Genomic DNA, 12,601 nt, shown 5'->3' on the forward strand with positions numbered 1-12,601 from the left:
TTGTAAGTAATCAGCAATATTTTAAAATTTATACGATGTTTAATAGGGAGCCAGTTGACAGAACCGGGCTAATATGGTCGTACTTCCTGGTTCTGGTAAGAACTCTAGCGGCTGCGTTTTGAACTAGCTGTAGTTTGTTTATTAAGCGTGCAGGGCAACCACCCAGTAGAGCATTACAATAATCTAGCCTTGATTTCATGAACGCATTAACTAGTTGTTCCGCATTTGTCAATGAGAGCATATGACGTAATTTAGATATATTTTTAAGATGGAAAAATGCGGTTTTACAGACACTAGACACGTGACTTTCAAATTAAAGATTGGTATCAAAGAGCACACCCAGGTTCCTAACTGACGACGAAGACTTAACAGAGCAGCCATCAAGTGTTAGACGGTATTCTAGGTTATTACGTGTGGAAGTTTTTTGTCCAATAATTAGAATCTCTGTTTTTTCAGAAATTACTAGTCATCCAATTTTTGATATCAACTATGCATTCCGATAATTTTGTGAATTGTTGAGTTTCGTTAGGTTTGGAAGAAATATAGAGCTGAGTATCATCAGCATAACAGTGAAAGCTAATTCCATGTTTCCTAATGATATCTCCTAAAGGTAGCATGTACAGAGTGAACAGCAGCGGTCCTAGTACTGAGCCTTGTGGTACGCCATACCGAACTTGTGATCGATAAGACATCTCTTAATTTACTGCTACAAACTGATAGCGGTCAGATAAATATGATTTAAACCATGCTAATGCAATTCCACTAATGCCAACATAGTTTTCTAGTCTATTTAAGAGAATGTTGTGGTCAATGGTGTCAAATGCAGCACTAAGATCAAGTAACACTAATAGAGAGATACAACCACGATCGGATGATAAGAGCAAATCATTTGTGACTCTAATGAGAGCTGTCTCAGTGCTATGGTGCGGTCTAAATCCTGACTGGAAATCCTCGCAGATACCATTTCTTTTAAGAAAGGAACACAGTTGTGAGGATACTGCCTTTTCTAGTATCTTTGACAGAAAAGGTAGATTTGAGATCGGCCTGTAATTGACTAATTCTGTAGGATCAAGTTGCGTTTTTTTAACAAGTGGTTTAATCATAGCCAGCTTAAAGGTTTTTGGTACGTATCCTAGAGACAAAGATGAATTAATGATGTTAAGAAGAGGATCTATGACTTCTGGAAGCATCTCTTTCAGTAGTTTAGTCGGTATAGGGTCTAACATACATGTTGTCGATTTAGATGAATTAACGAGTTTGCAAAATTCTTCCTCTCCTATGGCAACAAATGAATCAAATTTTACCTCGGGGAGACTATAATGCACTCCCTGATGTGATGCTGTAGTAGACGGTTGCATAGTTATAATTTTGTCCCTAATATTATCAATCTTAAAAGTGAAGAAGTTCATAAAGTCATTACTGCTGTGTTTCTTGGAAACTTCTGGGCTTGAAGCTTTCTTTTTCGTTAGTGTAGCCACTTTTTCAAATAAATACCTTGCGTCAACAGCGCAACCTTACCGTCAGTAATACATTATCCACAATCAATCGCAACTTACAATAAATGTAATAAAATCAGAATCATTCTCCCGGTTTAGTGATTCCCTAGTTCCCTAGTTTTTTTATTGATGTTCTAATCAGGCTACTTGTCCGGTCGGGCAAGTAGGCTAAAATTCTCTTTTACTTGTCCCTTCAAAAAATCTACTTGTCCCTTAATGTTGAGTGGCTCAGTGGCTCAGTGGTTGTAGGTTGTCTACAAACCGAAAGGTTGGTGGTTCTATCCCCGGTTCCACCTGACCAAGTGTCGAGGTGTCCATGAGCAAGACACCTAACCCCAACTGCTCCCGATGAGCTGGATGGCGCCTTGCATGGCTGGCTCATGTGAGTGAGTGAGTGAATGGGTGAATGTGAGGCAATATGTAAAGTGCTTTGGTGGCCATTGGGTCAGTGAAAGCGCTATATAAATGCAGTCCATTTACCATTTACCAATCGTTGCACAGATGTAATGGAAAATGTAAATTTAAATACAGAAATGCAATGCCATTTTTCATATTTAATTGTCATTTTACATATTGCATTGTCATTTTGCATTCTCTTGAATAAAGTATTCAATAACAAATATATTTTTTAACAGTCACTTGTCGCCACTTAGTGGCAAAACAATGTAGGGAAGAGCTGGGTATGTTGTCACACTGTCTAACACTGAGCACCATACATCACAATGGTATAAATGTCATACCAAATGAAAGAAGGAAGTCTTGGGCACATATGTTGTATTCATAACATCTTCATATCTTATCTCATTATAAAGTTGTAGAGTGTAGAAAAGAGAGTGTGCACTTGAGACAATTTGCCCCATCGGGGGTTAAGTTGTCACACTAGATTATCTAAAAATACGAACACAACTACTTAATTATTAATGTTTATTTATTTTTTGTTATTTCAAACCAGAACTGGAAATATAAACAATTGTGCCTGGAGAACCTGGAAAAACAATTATTTAAATCCAAACAATGCACATTTTAATCAAAACACATTAACACTTTACTTTGAGCTTTAAACTCTAACGTTGTCTGGCTTGCACATAGATCCATGATAACTGAATGGAATGCTGCAGATAACTTGCTTAACTTAACATGTTTAACCTCTGAACAAGACAGATGCCCTGTATCTGACATCCCTTCCTCCCTTGCTTCCCTTTCTTTTGGAACAGGTTTTTGCTAGGTTGAGCCTTATTGTTTTCTATTTCTAGTTGCTGCTTCACTGGCATGTCAGTAAGAATTGCTGATTTGCGTCATTTTCTTCCTTTGCTGGCTGGTTTTCGGGGGCCAGCTTTTGAATATGGCCGGATGTCTTCTGGAGTAGGTAGCCTGCTGTCAGCAATAGCATTGCTGGGTAAGGGTGAGCTGGTGATAGCAGAAGCATAACTGGGCCTGGTAGGCAGGGCAGGGTTGGTGCTGGAGCCTAGCATGGCAGAGTTGGTGCTGGAGCCTGGCAGAGCAGAGTTAATGCTGGGGCCTGGCAGGGCATGGTTCTGAATGGGGGGGATCACAATAAGGCAAAATGATTGCGGAAGTTGACACGGGGGAAAATAAAGTATGGAGGTATACTATTCCCTGTGGCTGAGATGGCACAAGCCAGTGTGACAAGGGTTCCCCTTTAAGCTGAGGTCAGTGTCCCTACTTGTTTGAATCCACATCTTGCCACCAGTTTGTCTGGTTTATGTACAGTGGTGACCCCAGTTTCATCAACATTCCAAATGTCTCCTGGTCCAAACTCATATTTGCGTAACACATTCTCTAAGTTGGCAAAGAAAGCATTAACATTCTCTCTGTTGAAGCTACTTGCTACTTGGCTAGTAGCCTCTGGCTTTCTCAGAGACAGCGTTGTATGCTGCTTTAAGAAGCCTGTAAACCACTCTTTGCTGGCCTTTTTTTTTCCTGCCCACAAAGGCGCAAACTTAAGCTGGTGTGCCACAGCAAACTGGTAGGCAAGCTTTCTGACCCTCACTTAGCGACAGACCAAAATAAATGTCAGCTGACTTAGTAATATACTCAACAAGCTGCTTTTCCAAATCAGGTGAAAAAAATCTTCTGTGACTTTGTTTAACCAACTGTTGTTGTTGGCATGGCTGTCTGACTTTCAATTTCTTCTCTGGTAATCTTTTGACAATACCGAGTCAGAGTACGGTAATTTATGTCCAAATCCTTCGCTGTACTTCTGATTGATTTTTTTCTGCAACTTTACCTGCCTGACTGCCTTTAACATTATGACAGGTGGTGTACTGCCATGCTCTTTCGTTGGTAATTTCGAACCACCTTCCTTCCTTCCTTCCTTCCTTGCTTCCTCCAAAAACCTTATTGCAATTACAAATAAATTGGCCTACAATATCAAATATCACAATGTTTTTTGAGCATGTTCTATGTGTTTGTTTGTACAGCGGCAAGTTGTCACATGTGACGACTTGCCCCAAAGTCAGTGAGACAACTTGCCCCAAACCGACATGTGTGTTAATGTTGGCTAAATCTCAAGGTAAGCTCAACATAGCACTTTAGCTAAAGTATCAAAAGACTTGTTACTGTCGTCTCTATTTTGTGCAAAATAATTATTTTTAACATTCATACCTAACAAAGTTGTATTGCATAAAATGTAAAGTGCACATTTTTAACTTTTTAAGCAGAAAAATAAGAATTATGTTAACCTCAGATTAGAGCAGTGTTTCCCAAACTTTTTTCAGTCGAGGCACCCTTTGAAAATTTTAAAAAATTTGTGGCACCCTACACTAGTGTTGTCACGATACTACTTTGATTCTATACCTTGAAATGTATTGATTTTCAATACCACAGGGAATAACTGCCGTATATAGGCCTACTGTCATATAGATATTTTTTAATATTATCAATTTTTTTGTCCATCCATTTAAAGTCTAGGAAATCATTAATTTCTTCTCCAGAGATCACTTCACATGATGACATATTTGATTAAGGCTTTTATTCATAATTCAGCAAAACATTGCTCAATTACCATTTCAAATCTCACCAAAATGTTTGCTCACTCAGTGTAGGCCTATTTGTGTTTTATATTGGGCTAACTTTGTTATAATTGCACAAGATAGCTTGTTTTTAATATATTTTATAATGTAATAATTTCACAGTTAATCTCCAAATTAATGTATAAACAACATAAAGAAGTATATTTTAAATAATTGTTTAATGGCATCTTTTTTTATGAATGAAGCCCAGTATCACTGATACCAATACTGCTACTGATGTCAGGAAATACACAGAAATTGAATGAAGTTATCAAACACTTTACAGTCTTCACTGCATAAATTATAAATGAAATATAGATGAATCCTTATTAAAGCTACAAGCGTTCTTTAGTCAAGAGCAGTGAGTAATTTTCTCTGTTACCTGTTCTTTGATTCTGTTGTCACTGCTGCACTTGTTTATTTCACACGCGTCCCATCTTCTCACAACTCTAATTTAAGACTTTAACTAATTTAAGACTGCTCTCATGAGGATACTCAACAAAACTGACATTTTGGCATAACTGTGTGTTATTATTCGTTCAAGCACGAAAGAGAAGTCGATTCTGGCACGCGATGCGCGTCGTCAGTGTCAGCAGGACATTCACAGACAGCGCGTTCCCCAGCTAAAACAGTTACGTTGTGAAGACGTAACCGGACCAGACCATATTCGTCGTAGCGACGTACCACATAACGTTCCAGCGACGTAACTTTGTGATTCCCATAATCGTCGTGGCAACGTTATAGTGGTACGTCGCAAGAACGTGATGAGGACGTCTTAATGACCAAACTGGTATGTTGTGAGGACGTATCATCAAAGGACCGTGTTAGTTGTAGCGAAGTACCACATAACGTTCCAGCGACGTAACTTTGTGATTCCCATAATCGTCGTGGCGACGTTATAGTGGTACGTCGCAAGAACGTGATGAGTACGTCTCAATGACCAAACTGGTATGTTGTGAGGACGTAACATCAAAGCACCGTGTTAGTTGTAGCAACGACCAAAACCACATAAAAAAAATCTCTAATCAGCATTTATTCAGTGTGTTACCTGTACGATTGTGTGTAGCCTATATGCACCGCATGCATCAATGTGTCACACACGTGTGCCTCAAGAATCAATCAACTAGAAAACATTCATATCATTTATTAATCAGCAGTTAGTTGATGACATTTTCCACAGTAAGCTAATAAACAATTAACATTTAATTTTTTAATATATATTGTAAAAGTTAACAACAAAGTTATTGAGAAGTGAAAATTTGGCATATACATTAATTTTAATTAATTTGATCTTTAAGAAAAAAAAAAAAGAAAAAAAAACATTGAAAATTTCTAATGAATAAAAAAGTCTTATTCGTCTTCAAAAAGTAGGAGTGTTTCATCATCGTCATCATGCTGCTGCACACCTTTTCTCTGGTCCTGCTTCTGCAAAATGAAAAGTATATTTCAGTTTTATACAATTAATTGCACATAATTTTTTTTAGTTGACTTTGACATTTGTTGAAATTAAATTAAATGTTAGATTCAGCTGGTCAATATGATTTATTTAAAATATGATGGTTTCATTATATTAATCATATAAGATAACTATAAATATACTATAAATCCAGTAATTGTGTTTACTAAATGGCTCAAATGCAGGAAACAAATACATGCAATAGTGAGTTTATTAGTATTAGTGGATTAAAAAATAGTAGCCTATATAGGGATTACGTGAGAAAACCAGTTCTCTTCACACTTCATCACAGTAGGTGGCGGCATGTTGGTTCGCAACCCGCCATTAAACCAAAATGAAGAAGAACTGACGTTTGTTCGGCAGTTGTTGAATGAACGATATAAGAAAAAACTTCAGCTGCGCTGTGTGAGTAACCATGAATCATATCTTTCATTCTAATATTTTATTTGTTGTTATGATTGTCAGATGTCAACTGTATGAAAATTATGACGAGGTGAGATGCGCTAATCATGTTAGTTTATAGCACGAGATCCAAACTTTTGTTTTACCTAACGTTAATTAGATTCGAATGAGCGGAATTGGAATAGTTAAAATTCAAACATACCCCAAGCCTAATTGACCTAAACGACATAATGTGAAATGTTCCACTCACATGTACAGTCAGATGTTCTTTGTTTGTGTAAGTAAATCAAACCAGTGACTAAGCGGTCAACTTCACATTGTTTCTACTTTTACTAAGTGAACTGAACATGTCATCTCCCTTTTTTAAATGATATAATTAGAATATAATGATAATAACTATTTTACAGCAAACTGCACCAAAGGAGCTTACATTCTGACACCTTGCTGGTGCATGCTTAAGTGTGTCTGCCACAATGTCCTCCACTGTTGCTTGCTGGATTCTTGGATTGGACATCATCACTGCCTCTGTAATATTAAATTCCATAATTATGCAGCAATGGTTTAAAAAGTACTGGTAATACAGGTTTTTGAGTCACTAACATATTGGACTTACTTTTTATGACCTTCATAATGTTCAAGTTCTGCAGTGGTCTCTTCCCTTTCTTCCCCTTCAGACTAAACTCCTTCCAAACACTGTAGGAGGCCACTGCCCGCATCACCCGCCGGGTGTTTTCCCCAGGGTTCGGACCTCCAACAAGACTTAAATGGTGTGTCTACAAGATGGAATACATTTTCAAAATGGTAATAACTTTTGTTATTTAACTTAATTCTAACACTTTTTTGTCATTTCACGTATAGTTCACTATTCACATACCACTCTATTCCGAAATGTCTCCTCTTTCATTTTTTCTTCAAGAGAGAGGAGTTCCTCCATAGTGCCACACACATCAAGGCTCATCTCCTCCACTCGCTGACTAGTCCCATCACCCAGGGCACGAGCATAGAGTTCATACAGGGCTGCTGTTGAGCTCCTCATCGCCTTCATCTCACTCTCTATGCTGATGATTCTCTGAGTGAGTAGGCTCAGGAGGTGATCTGGGAGAATCAATATTGATTCATTCAAATAAAGGTAAAAACTAAGTTTCAAATTATGTTTTGCATTTACCATTCTTCTGGATGTCTCTAGGAGGCGCTGGTCTTAATGATGCATCAAGAATGGTACAATCTTCAGGTCTTGATTGCGTTAGTGTGGTTTGTTTGTTCGGTTTAAATGCTGGGGGAAATGGCAGCTGAGGTTCCACTGTAAATAAGAAATGAAATGTACTGGTATTGGTATCAATCAACTAATGAAATTAATTTGGGTATTCTGAAAACCCCCAAACACTGTGGTAAAGTAAAAAAATTAAAACTAAGAAAGGCCTACCAGTTGTTGTACAGTTCACCCGGTTCTTCTTTTTGGGGTGAGGTACTGAAGAAGTATCTTTAAAAAAAAAAATGAATAAAAATGATTTTTGAATTACTTTAATTGTTTACTGGTAAACTTTTTCACATGCTCAGGTTCATACCTTCATCGGAGCTGCTGAGACACACTTGTCGTTTTTTTCTCTTAGGAACGTCATCAGAGCTCTCCACAGAAGACTGCACAGCTGCTCTTTTGGACCACTTTTTAGCAGTTTCATAGTCACCTGAAGTAAAAATACAGTGAGTATAATTTAGCATTCCTTAACAGTAGTTGCACTAACATTTTGTTTGAATGGTCCTTTAAAGTAAAATGAAATACCTGTTTTTGCAAACACTCTGACCCTGTGCCTGGTCCAATTTTTTTTATCAGGTAGTTCAAGCCTTTTAATTTTTTTGGTCACATTAATTGGTGGCCAGTAACAGTATTGTACCTGCATTAAAATAGTACAATTAAATTATGAAATAAATATTGTAGAAGTAGAAAATAATTGCAAACTGTAATATGAAAGCAATAGTAACTGAAAATCTAACTCAAGTAAAAAGTTAGATGTAAATGTTAATAATTGAGAATTGTACTCAAAACACGCTAAATGGAACTAACATTCGTTGGGAGAACAATGTGTTAAATTTGAAAAGAGAAACATGAGGAAAAAAAATAGAAGAGTTGTCCTTACAAGGAGGGCATGCAAATACTTTTGTAAAAAAAGATTAAAAGTGCTTTACAAAAAATGTGCATGAATAATTTTAAAGATGCACTGTTATGTTCCATAAAAGCAAGAATTGTCCATTTTGATTTTCATGGTGAATGTAAAGATATTTGTTAATGTATGTTGTTGATACAAGTGAGATTTAATACCTCATCTTCTTCAAAAAGCCAGGTCTGTAGTACCAAATCACAAGTCCCCTCCTCCAAAAATTCAACTATTGCATACATTCTGCAAGAAGCAAGAAAAATCATTATAAATGGAAAAGAAGCTAATTATATTTACCAATCGCCTCAAATCACATCATATGACAACCTTTTACCTTTGATTATAACTTGTGGAGCAATGACAGAAAAATCACACTCCTGTCTTCTGCATTCATCTTTATCGCATGTTTTGTGAGTTCTGATGTTGGAATCCATTTGATAGTGTTGTTTTTTTGGTTGTACGTGTAGGCACCAATCAAAAATGACATGCATGGGCTGTGGAACAGAGGGTACGGTTTACTGTACACACGGCAAAGCACTCTTTCTTCCTTGTCTGGCACTTGAAGAATTTCACAGCATTGGCCCCCACTGAGGATGTATGCACAGTCTCGGGCCTTTGTAGAGATTTTCTGTACATTTGTATTGTTTGGAGTTTTTTTCTGTTTGCTCATCTCTTCCAGTCTCTTAGAAACCTGAATCAGTGGGTGTCTGCCAGAACGCACCATCTTCTTCAGTGACTGCAGGTAGTTTTCAAACATGAAGGCACTACAATTTTCCAGACAACCAAAGTTTTCTGCATCACTTGCTATGTGCAGCATGGTATGGGTGTTGTACACGAGGAACTCCTGTCCATAGAGTGTCCTACCTTTTTCCACAAAGTATTGCAGCAGTTCATTGGCATATTTGGAATGTTCCTGCACAAGACTTGGACATACTAGGATTGCCATGGCCACACTGAAAGAAAGGAAGTGTAAGTACATGTCATCTGGCAGTATTCCCTTTAACACAATCTTCCCTGTGTATAAAAGGAACTGACGAAACTCGGTTGCTTTCCATCTGTCCAGCTCCTCAAGACCCCTAGGCTTTCGCACAAATGCAGATGGTATGCAGTTCCGGAGAGACAGCAGTCTTGCACTAATCTCTTTGGTTTGGCTGGCCGAAACCCTCACAGCTCTGTCTCCTCTGGTCCAGATGAGCAGGAGCCTTTTCATTACACCGAGACAAGCGTGGTGCATGTAATCAATGGGAAAGCACCTCACCATGTCTATGGGGAGGTGAGACACAGGTGTGTTCCCATGGTGATGCTGAAATTGTGTTTGGTTTCTGAATGCTTCATCTGTCCGGAGTGTGAGGTCAGCAGTCTCTTGGTATGTGACTCTGTTTAACCACACACCTTTTTGCTCACATCGGTCACAGCCAAAGTACCCGGAATACAGTTTAATATTTTTCACTAATGCACGAGCTGGAGCATCACACACAAAGCACCTCAGATTGACATTTATTTTTCTTCCCATGAAGGTAATCCCGTCATTCATCAGATGACCCAGGTCCCTTACTGTGTCTTCCAAAAAACCAAGATCTGTTGGTCGACTTGCACCACATGTCAGAGCCATGGGGAAAATGGTAACAGGATCTAGCATGACTGCGCAAAGGACTGGCCACATACATGTTTTGGAGCTTTTGTACAGTGGTAATCCATCAACGTTCAGGGATAAATCAATACATTGGAGTTTAACTACTTCATCAAGTGGGTAACTTTCTAACGTTTCTTGTAATTTCTGTTTTAGTGGAAAGTAAACGTATTCCATTCCAGATGATTGCTGTGTGTCAAGTTGCCGGGGAGTGTGCAAAAGGGTCCGGGCAGTTGAGGGTAATTCACTGTGTCCATGCCTTTTTAACAATTTAAGAAGGTTGTCAAGTGCATTGTGTTTTATCTGGTTTTCAATAGCCCAAGTGGACAGCTCTTCTGCCAGTGACGTGTCCTTACTGTCGTCGTCTTCAAGGTGAAAGGCCAAGGATTCATTCAAGCTGTTAATTACCTCCCATGTTGTTGCTATTGGCTGTTCTCTTGCATTTTCAGAGTGCGAATGGTGTTCAGTGTCAGATGAATATTCCTCACAATTCTGCTCCATATCAACTGACATTACTACTCCGTCAGCACCTTCTGATTGTTCTTCAACTGGAAGATCAAGTGATTGTACTTCAACGGCTGGATTAGTCTCCAGGTGAGATGGCGATCTGGACAATGCCTGCCTTGTGGTTCTCCAAGCATGCACATATTTCCTGTGCATCTCTCTCTTTTCAGAGCTCATTCTAGGAGAGTAGCATTTATTTAATTTATATTTAATTTGTACACCCTTTTTTTTTATATACCCAATCTGAGCTTTCAAGTTATTTAAATTGTCTTATTTTTCTTAAATATTTAGGGATCACTGATTATCAGATTTTATTTTTAAATATTGTATTTTTGTAATGTTTGGTCCTTTTGTGGTCTTTCAGCACTAAAACCAAATCCTACTAGAAAGAACATGTTACTGTAAATTTGTAAATGTCTTACCTTGTAGTGTTGAAGGCAAAATGAAAGAACTTATGGACAAAAACTGCAACACATCAATGTGAATGGTTTGTTATTTTTAGGCACTTGCAATAGATATTAATTGGTAAAATGTTACTTTGCTATATATTGAACAATTCACATGAAATTAAACTGCAAATATATAAAAAAAATCTATTTATCAAGTTGGAAGTTTTGCAGTGCTCTCTTAATTTCTGAATCTACATAAATAGCCTATGTATGGATAGTTGTCCCATCACAAAAAAATTACCAAATATAAATATCCAATGTAAGTTTAAAAATAAAATATACAACATATATTACTGACAACACATTTAGGAGCAGCTAAGTAATATTATTTACCTTGCAATTAAAACTGAGGCGACAGAGGAAGACAATCCAAAATCTAATAAAACAAAAGTAGTTAAAAAATTGCAAGTATTATCCTAGTGAAACGCCATTTATATATTATTTGGGAAATGTACGTAATTCAGCAAAAATTGTATTAAGTTATCTGGTGACCAGTTGACCACGTCTTTACAACGTCCCAGCTAACACATAACGTTCCCCTAACGTTAGTTTTTGGTTCTCGTTTGGTTATTTTTTTGGGAACCAAATACTAACGTTAGGTGAACGTTGTTTTTAGGTTTTATTTTTATGTAACCATAAAACAACGTTCCCAGAACGATGCAGGGTGGTTACTTTTAAATAACCCAAAAATAACTTATAAAGAACGTTCCCTAATGGTTATTTTTAAGTTATTGTTTTGCAACCATAAAACAACGTTCCCAGAACGTTACTGGAAGGTTATTTTTGAATAACATCAAAACAACTTATAAAGAACGTTCCCTAATGGTTATTTTTAAGTTATTGTTTTGCAACCATAAAACAACGTTCCCAGAACGTTGCTGGACGGTTATTTTTGAATAACCTCAAAACAACTTAGAAAGAACGTTCCCTAATGGTTATTTTTAAGTTATTGTTTTGCAACCAGAAAACAACGTTCTCAGAACGTTGTTGTAAGGTTATTTTTTGAATAACCTCAAAACAACTTATAAAGAACGTTGCCTAATGATTATTTTTAAAGTTATTGTTTTGTTTCCAGAACCTTCCATAATGTGATCATGCAATAAATGCTACAATGACTTGTGCATCAATAATGCGCTTATTTTCTGGGGCGGCATATAGAAATGCACATAATGGATTACATAGCCTATTTATTTTCGTTTTGAATTGTTTTGTTTAAAAGACATTTCAAGCATTCTATAGTTCCTCATGTCTGTGAGGCATACCTGAGTTTCGGTTAATTTATGATGAGATGTGCTCTCCAGTTCACGCAATGCAATCGCGCCCGCGCCTCCATGTCATGATAATATTGTCTGCTATATGTTTGATTCTTATGTATTACATCCAGTCAATTGGTTGATGAAAATTTTATTAAAATTAAGATACAATTTATACAAAACGAAATTCACTTTAAAGAAAGGCTTTCCACAAAACAAAACTTAA

The 12,601-nt window shown here is 37.2% G+C and overlaps 2 protein-coding genes across 6 annotated transcripts; one reads left to right on the forward strand and one right to left on the reverse strand.

The window, feature by feature from the left end:
- Positions 1-3,937: 3,937 nt before the first annotated feature.
- On the forward strand, positions 3,938-11,284 carry LOC143740246 (uncharacterized). Of its 4 annotated transcripts, XM_077232314.1 has the most exons (12): positions 3,938-4,029; positions 6,794-6,960; positions 7,061-7,187; positions 7,303-7,515; positions 7,997-8,087; positions 9,007-9,508; positions 9,603-9,640; positions 9,730-9,823; positions 10,057-10,228; positions 10,326-10,408; positions 10,487-10,541; positions 10,619-11,284. In XM_077232314.1, exons 9-12 carry the CDS (start codon positions 10,150-10,152, stop codon positions 10,765-10,767), a joined length of 366 nt encoding a protein of 121 aa, XP_077088429.1. In that variant the 5' UTR covers positions 3,938-4,029; positions 6,794-6,960; positions 7,061-7,187; positions 7,303-7,515; positions 7,997-8,087; positions 9,007-9,508; positions 9,603-9,640; positions 9,730-9,823; positions 10,057-10,149; the 3' UTR covers positions 10,768-11,284. The 4 variants fall into 4 exon arrangements, with proteins under 4 accessions (XP_077088429.1, XP_077088428.1, XP_077088427.1 ...); XM_077232312.1 differs by lacking the exons at positions 3,938-4,029; positions 6,794-6,960; positions 7,061-7,187; positions 7,303-7,515; positions 7,997-8,087 and having other exon boundaries at positions 9,219-9,281; positions 9,418-9,508; positions 10,619-10,763; positions 11,038-11,155; XM_077232315.1 differs by lacking the exons at positions 3,938-4,029; positions 6,794-6,960; positions 7,061-7,187; positions 7,303-7,515; positions 7,997-8,087 and having other exon boundaries at positions 9,219-9,281; positions 9,418-9,508; positions 9,730-9,812.
- Positions 5,551-8,975, reverse strand: LOC143740245 (uncharacterized). Of its 2 annotated transcripts, XM_077232310.1 has the most exons (9): positions 8,874-8,975; positions 8,704-8,782; positions 8,167-8,278; positions 7,952-8,071; positions 7,810-7,866; positions 7,261-7,686; positions 7,010-7,159; positions 6,817-6,911; positions 5,551-5,953 (listed from the first exon to the last, which is right to left on the reverse strand). In XM_077232310.1, the coding sequence occupies exons 2-6, from the start codon at positions 8,779-8,781 to the stop codon at positions 7,535-7,537; spliced, it is 519 nt and encodes a 172-aa protein (XP_077088425.1). In that variant the 5' UTR covers position 8,782; positions 8,874-8,975; the 3' UTR covers positions 5,551-5,953; positions 6,817-6,911; positions 7,010-7,159; positions 7,261-7,534. The 2 variants fall into 2 exon arrangements, with proteins under 2 accessions (XP_077088425.1, XP_077088424.1); XM_077232309.1 differs by lacking the exon at positions 8,874-8,975 and having other exon boundaries at positions 8,704-8,805.
- Positions 11,285-12,601: the final 1,317 nt, after the last annotated feature.

This window comes from Siphateles boraxobius, unplaced genomic scaffold (assembly GCF_051911475.1).
Source record: "Siphateles boraxobius isolate OS27281-9 unplaced genomic scaffold, OSU_SipBor_1 17, whole genome shotgun sequence".
NCBI lineage: Eukaryota > Metazoa > Chordata > Actinopteri > Cypriniformes > Leuciscidae > Siphateles > Siphateles boraxobius.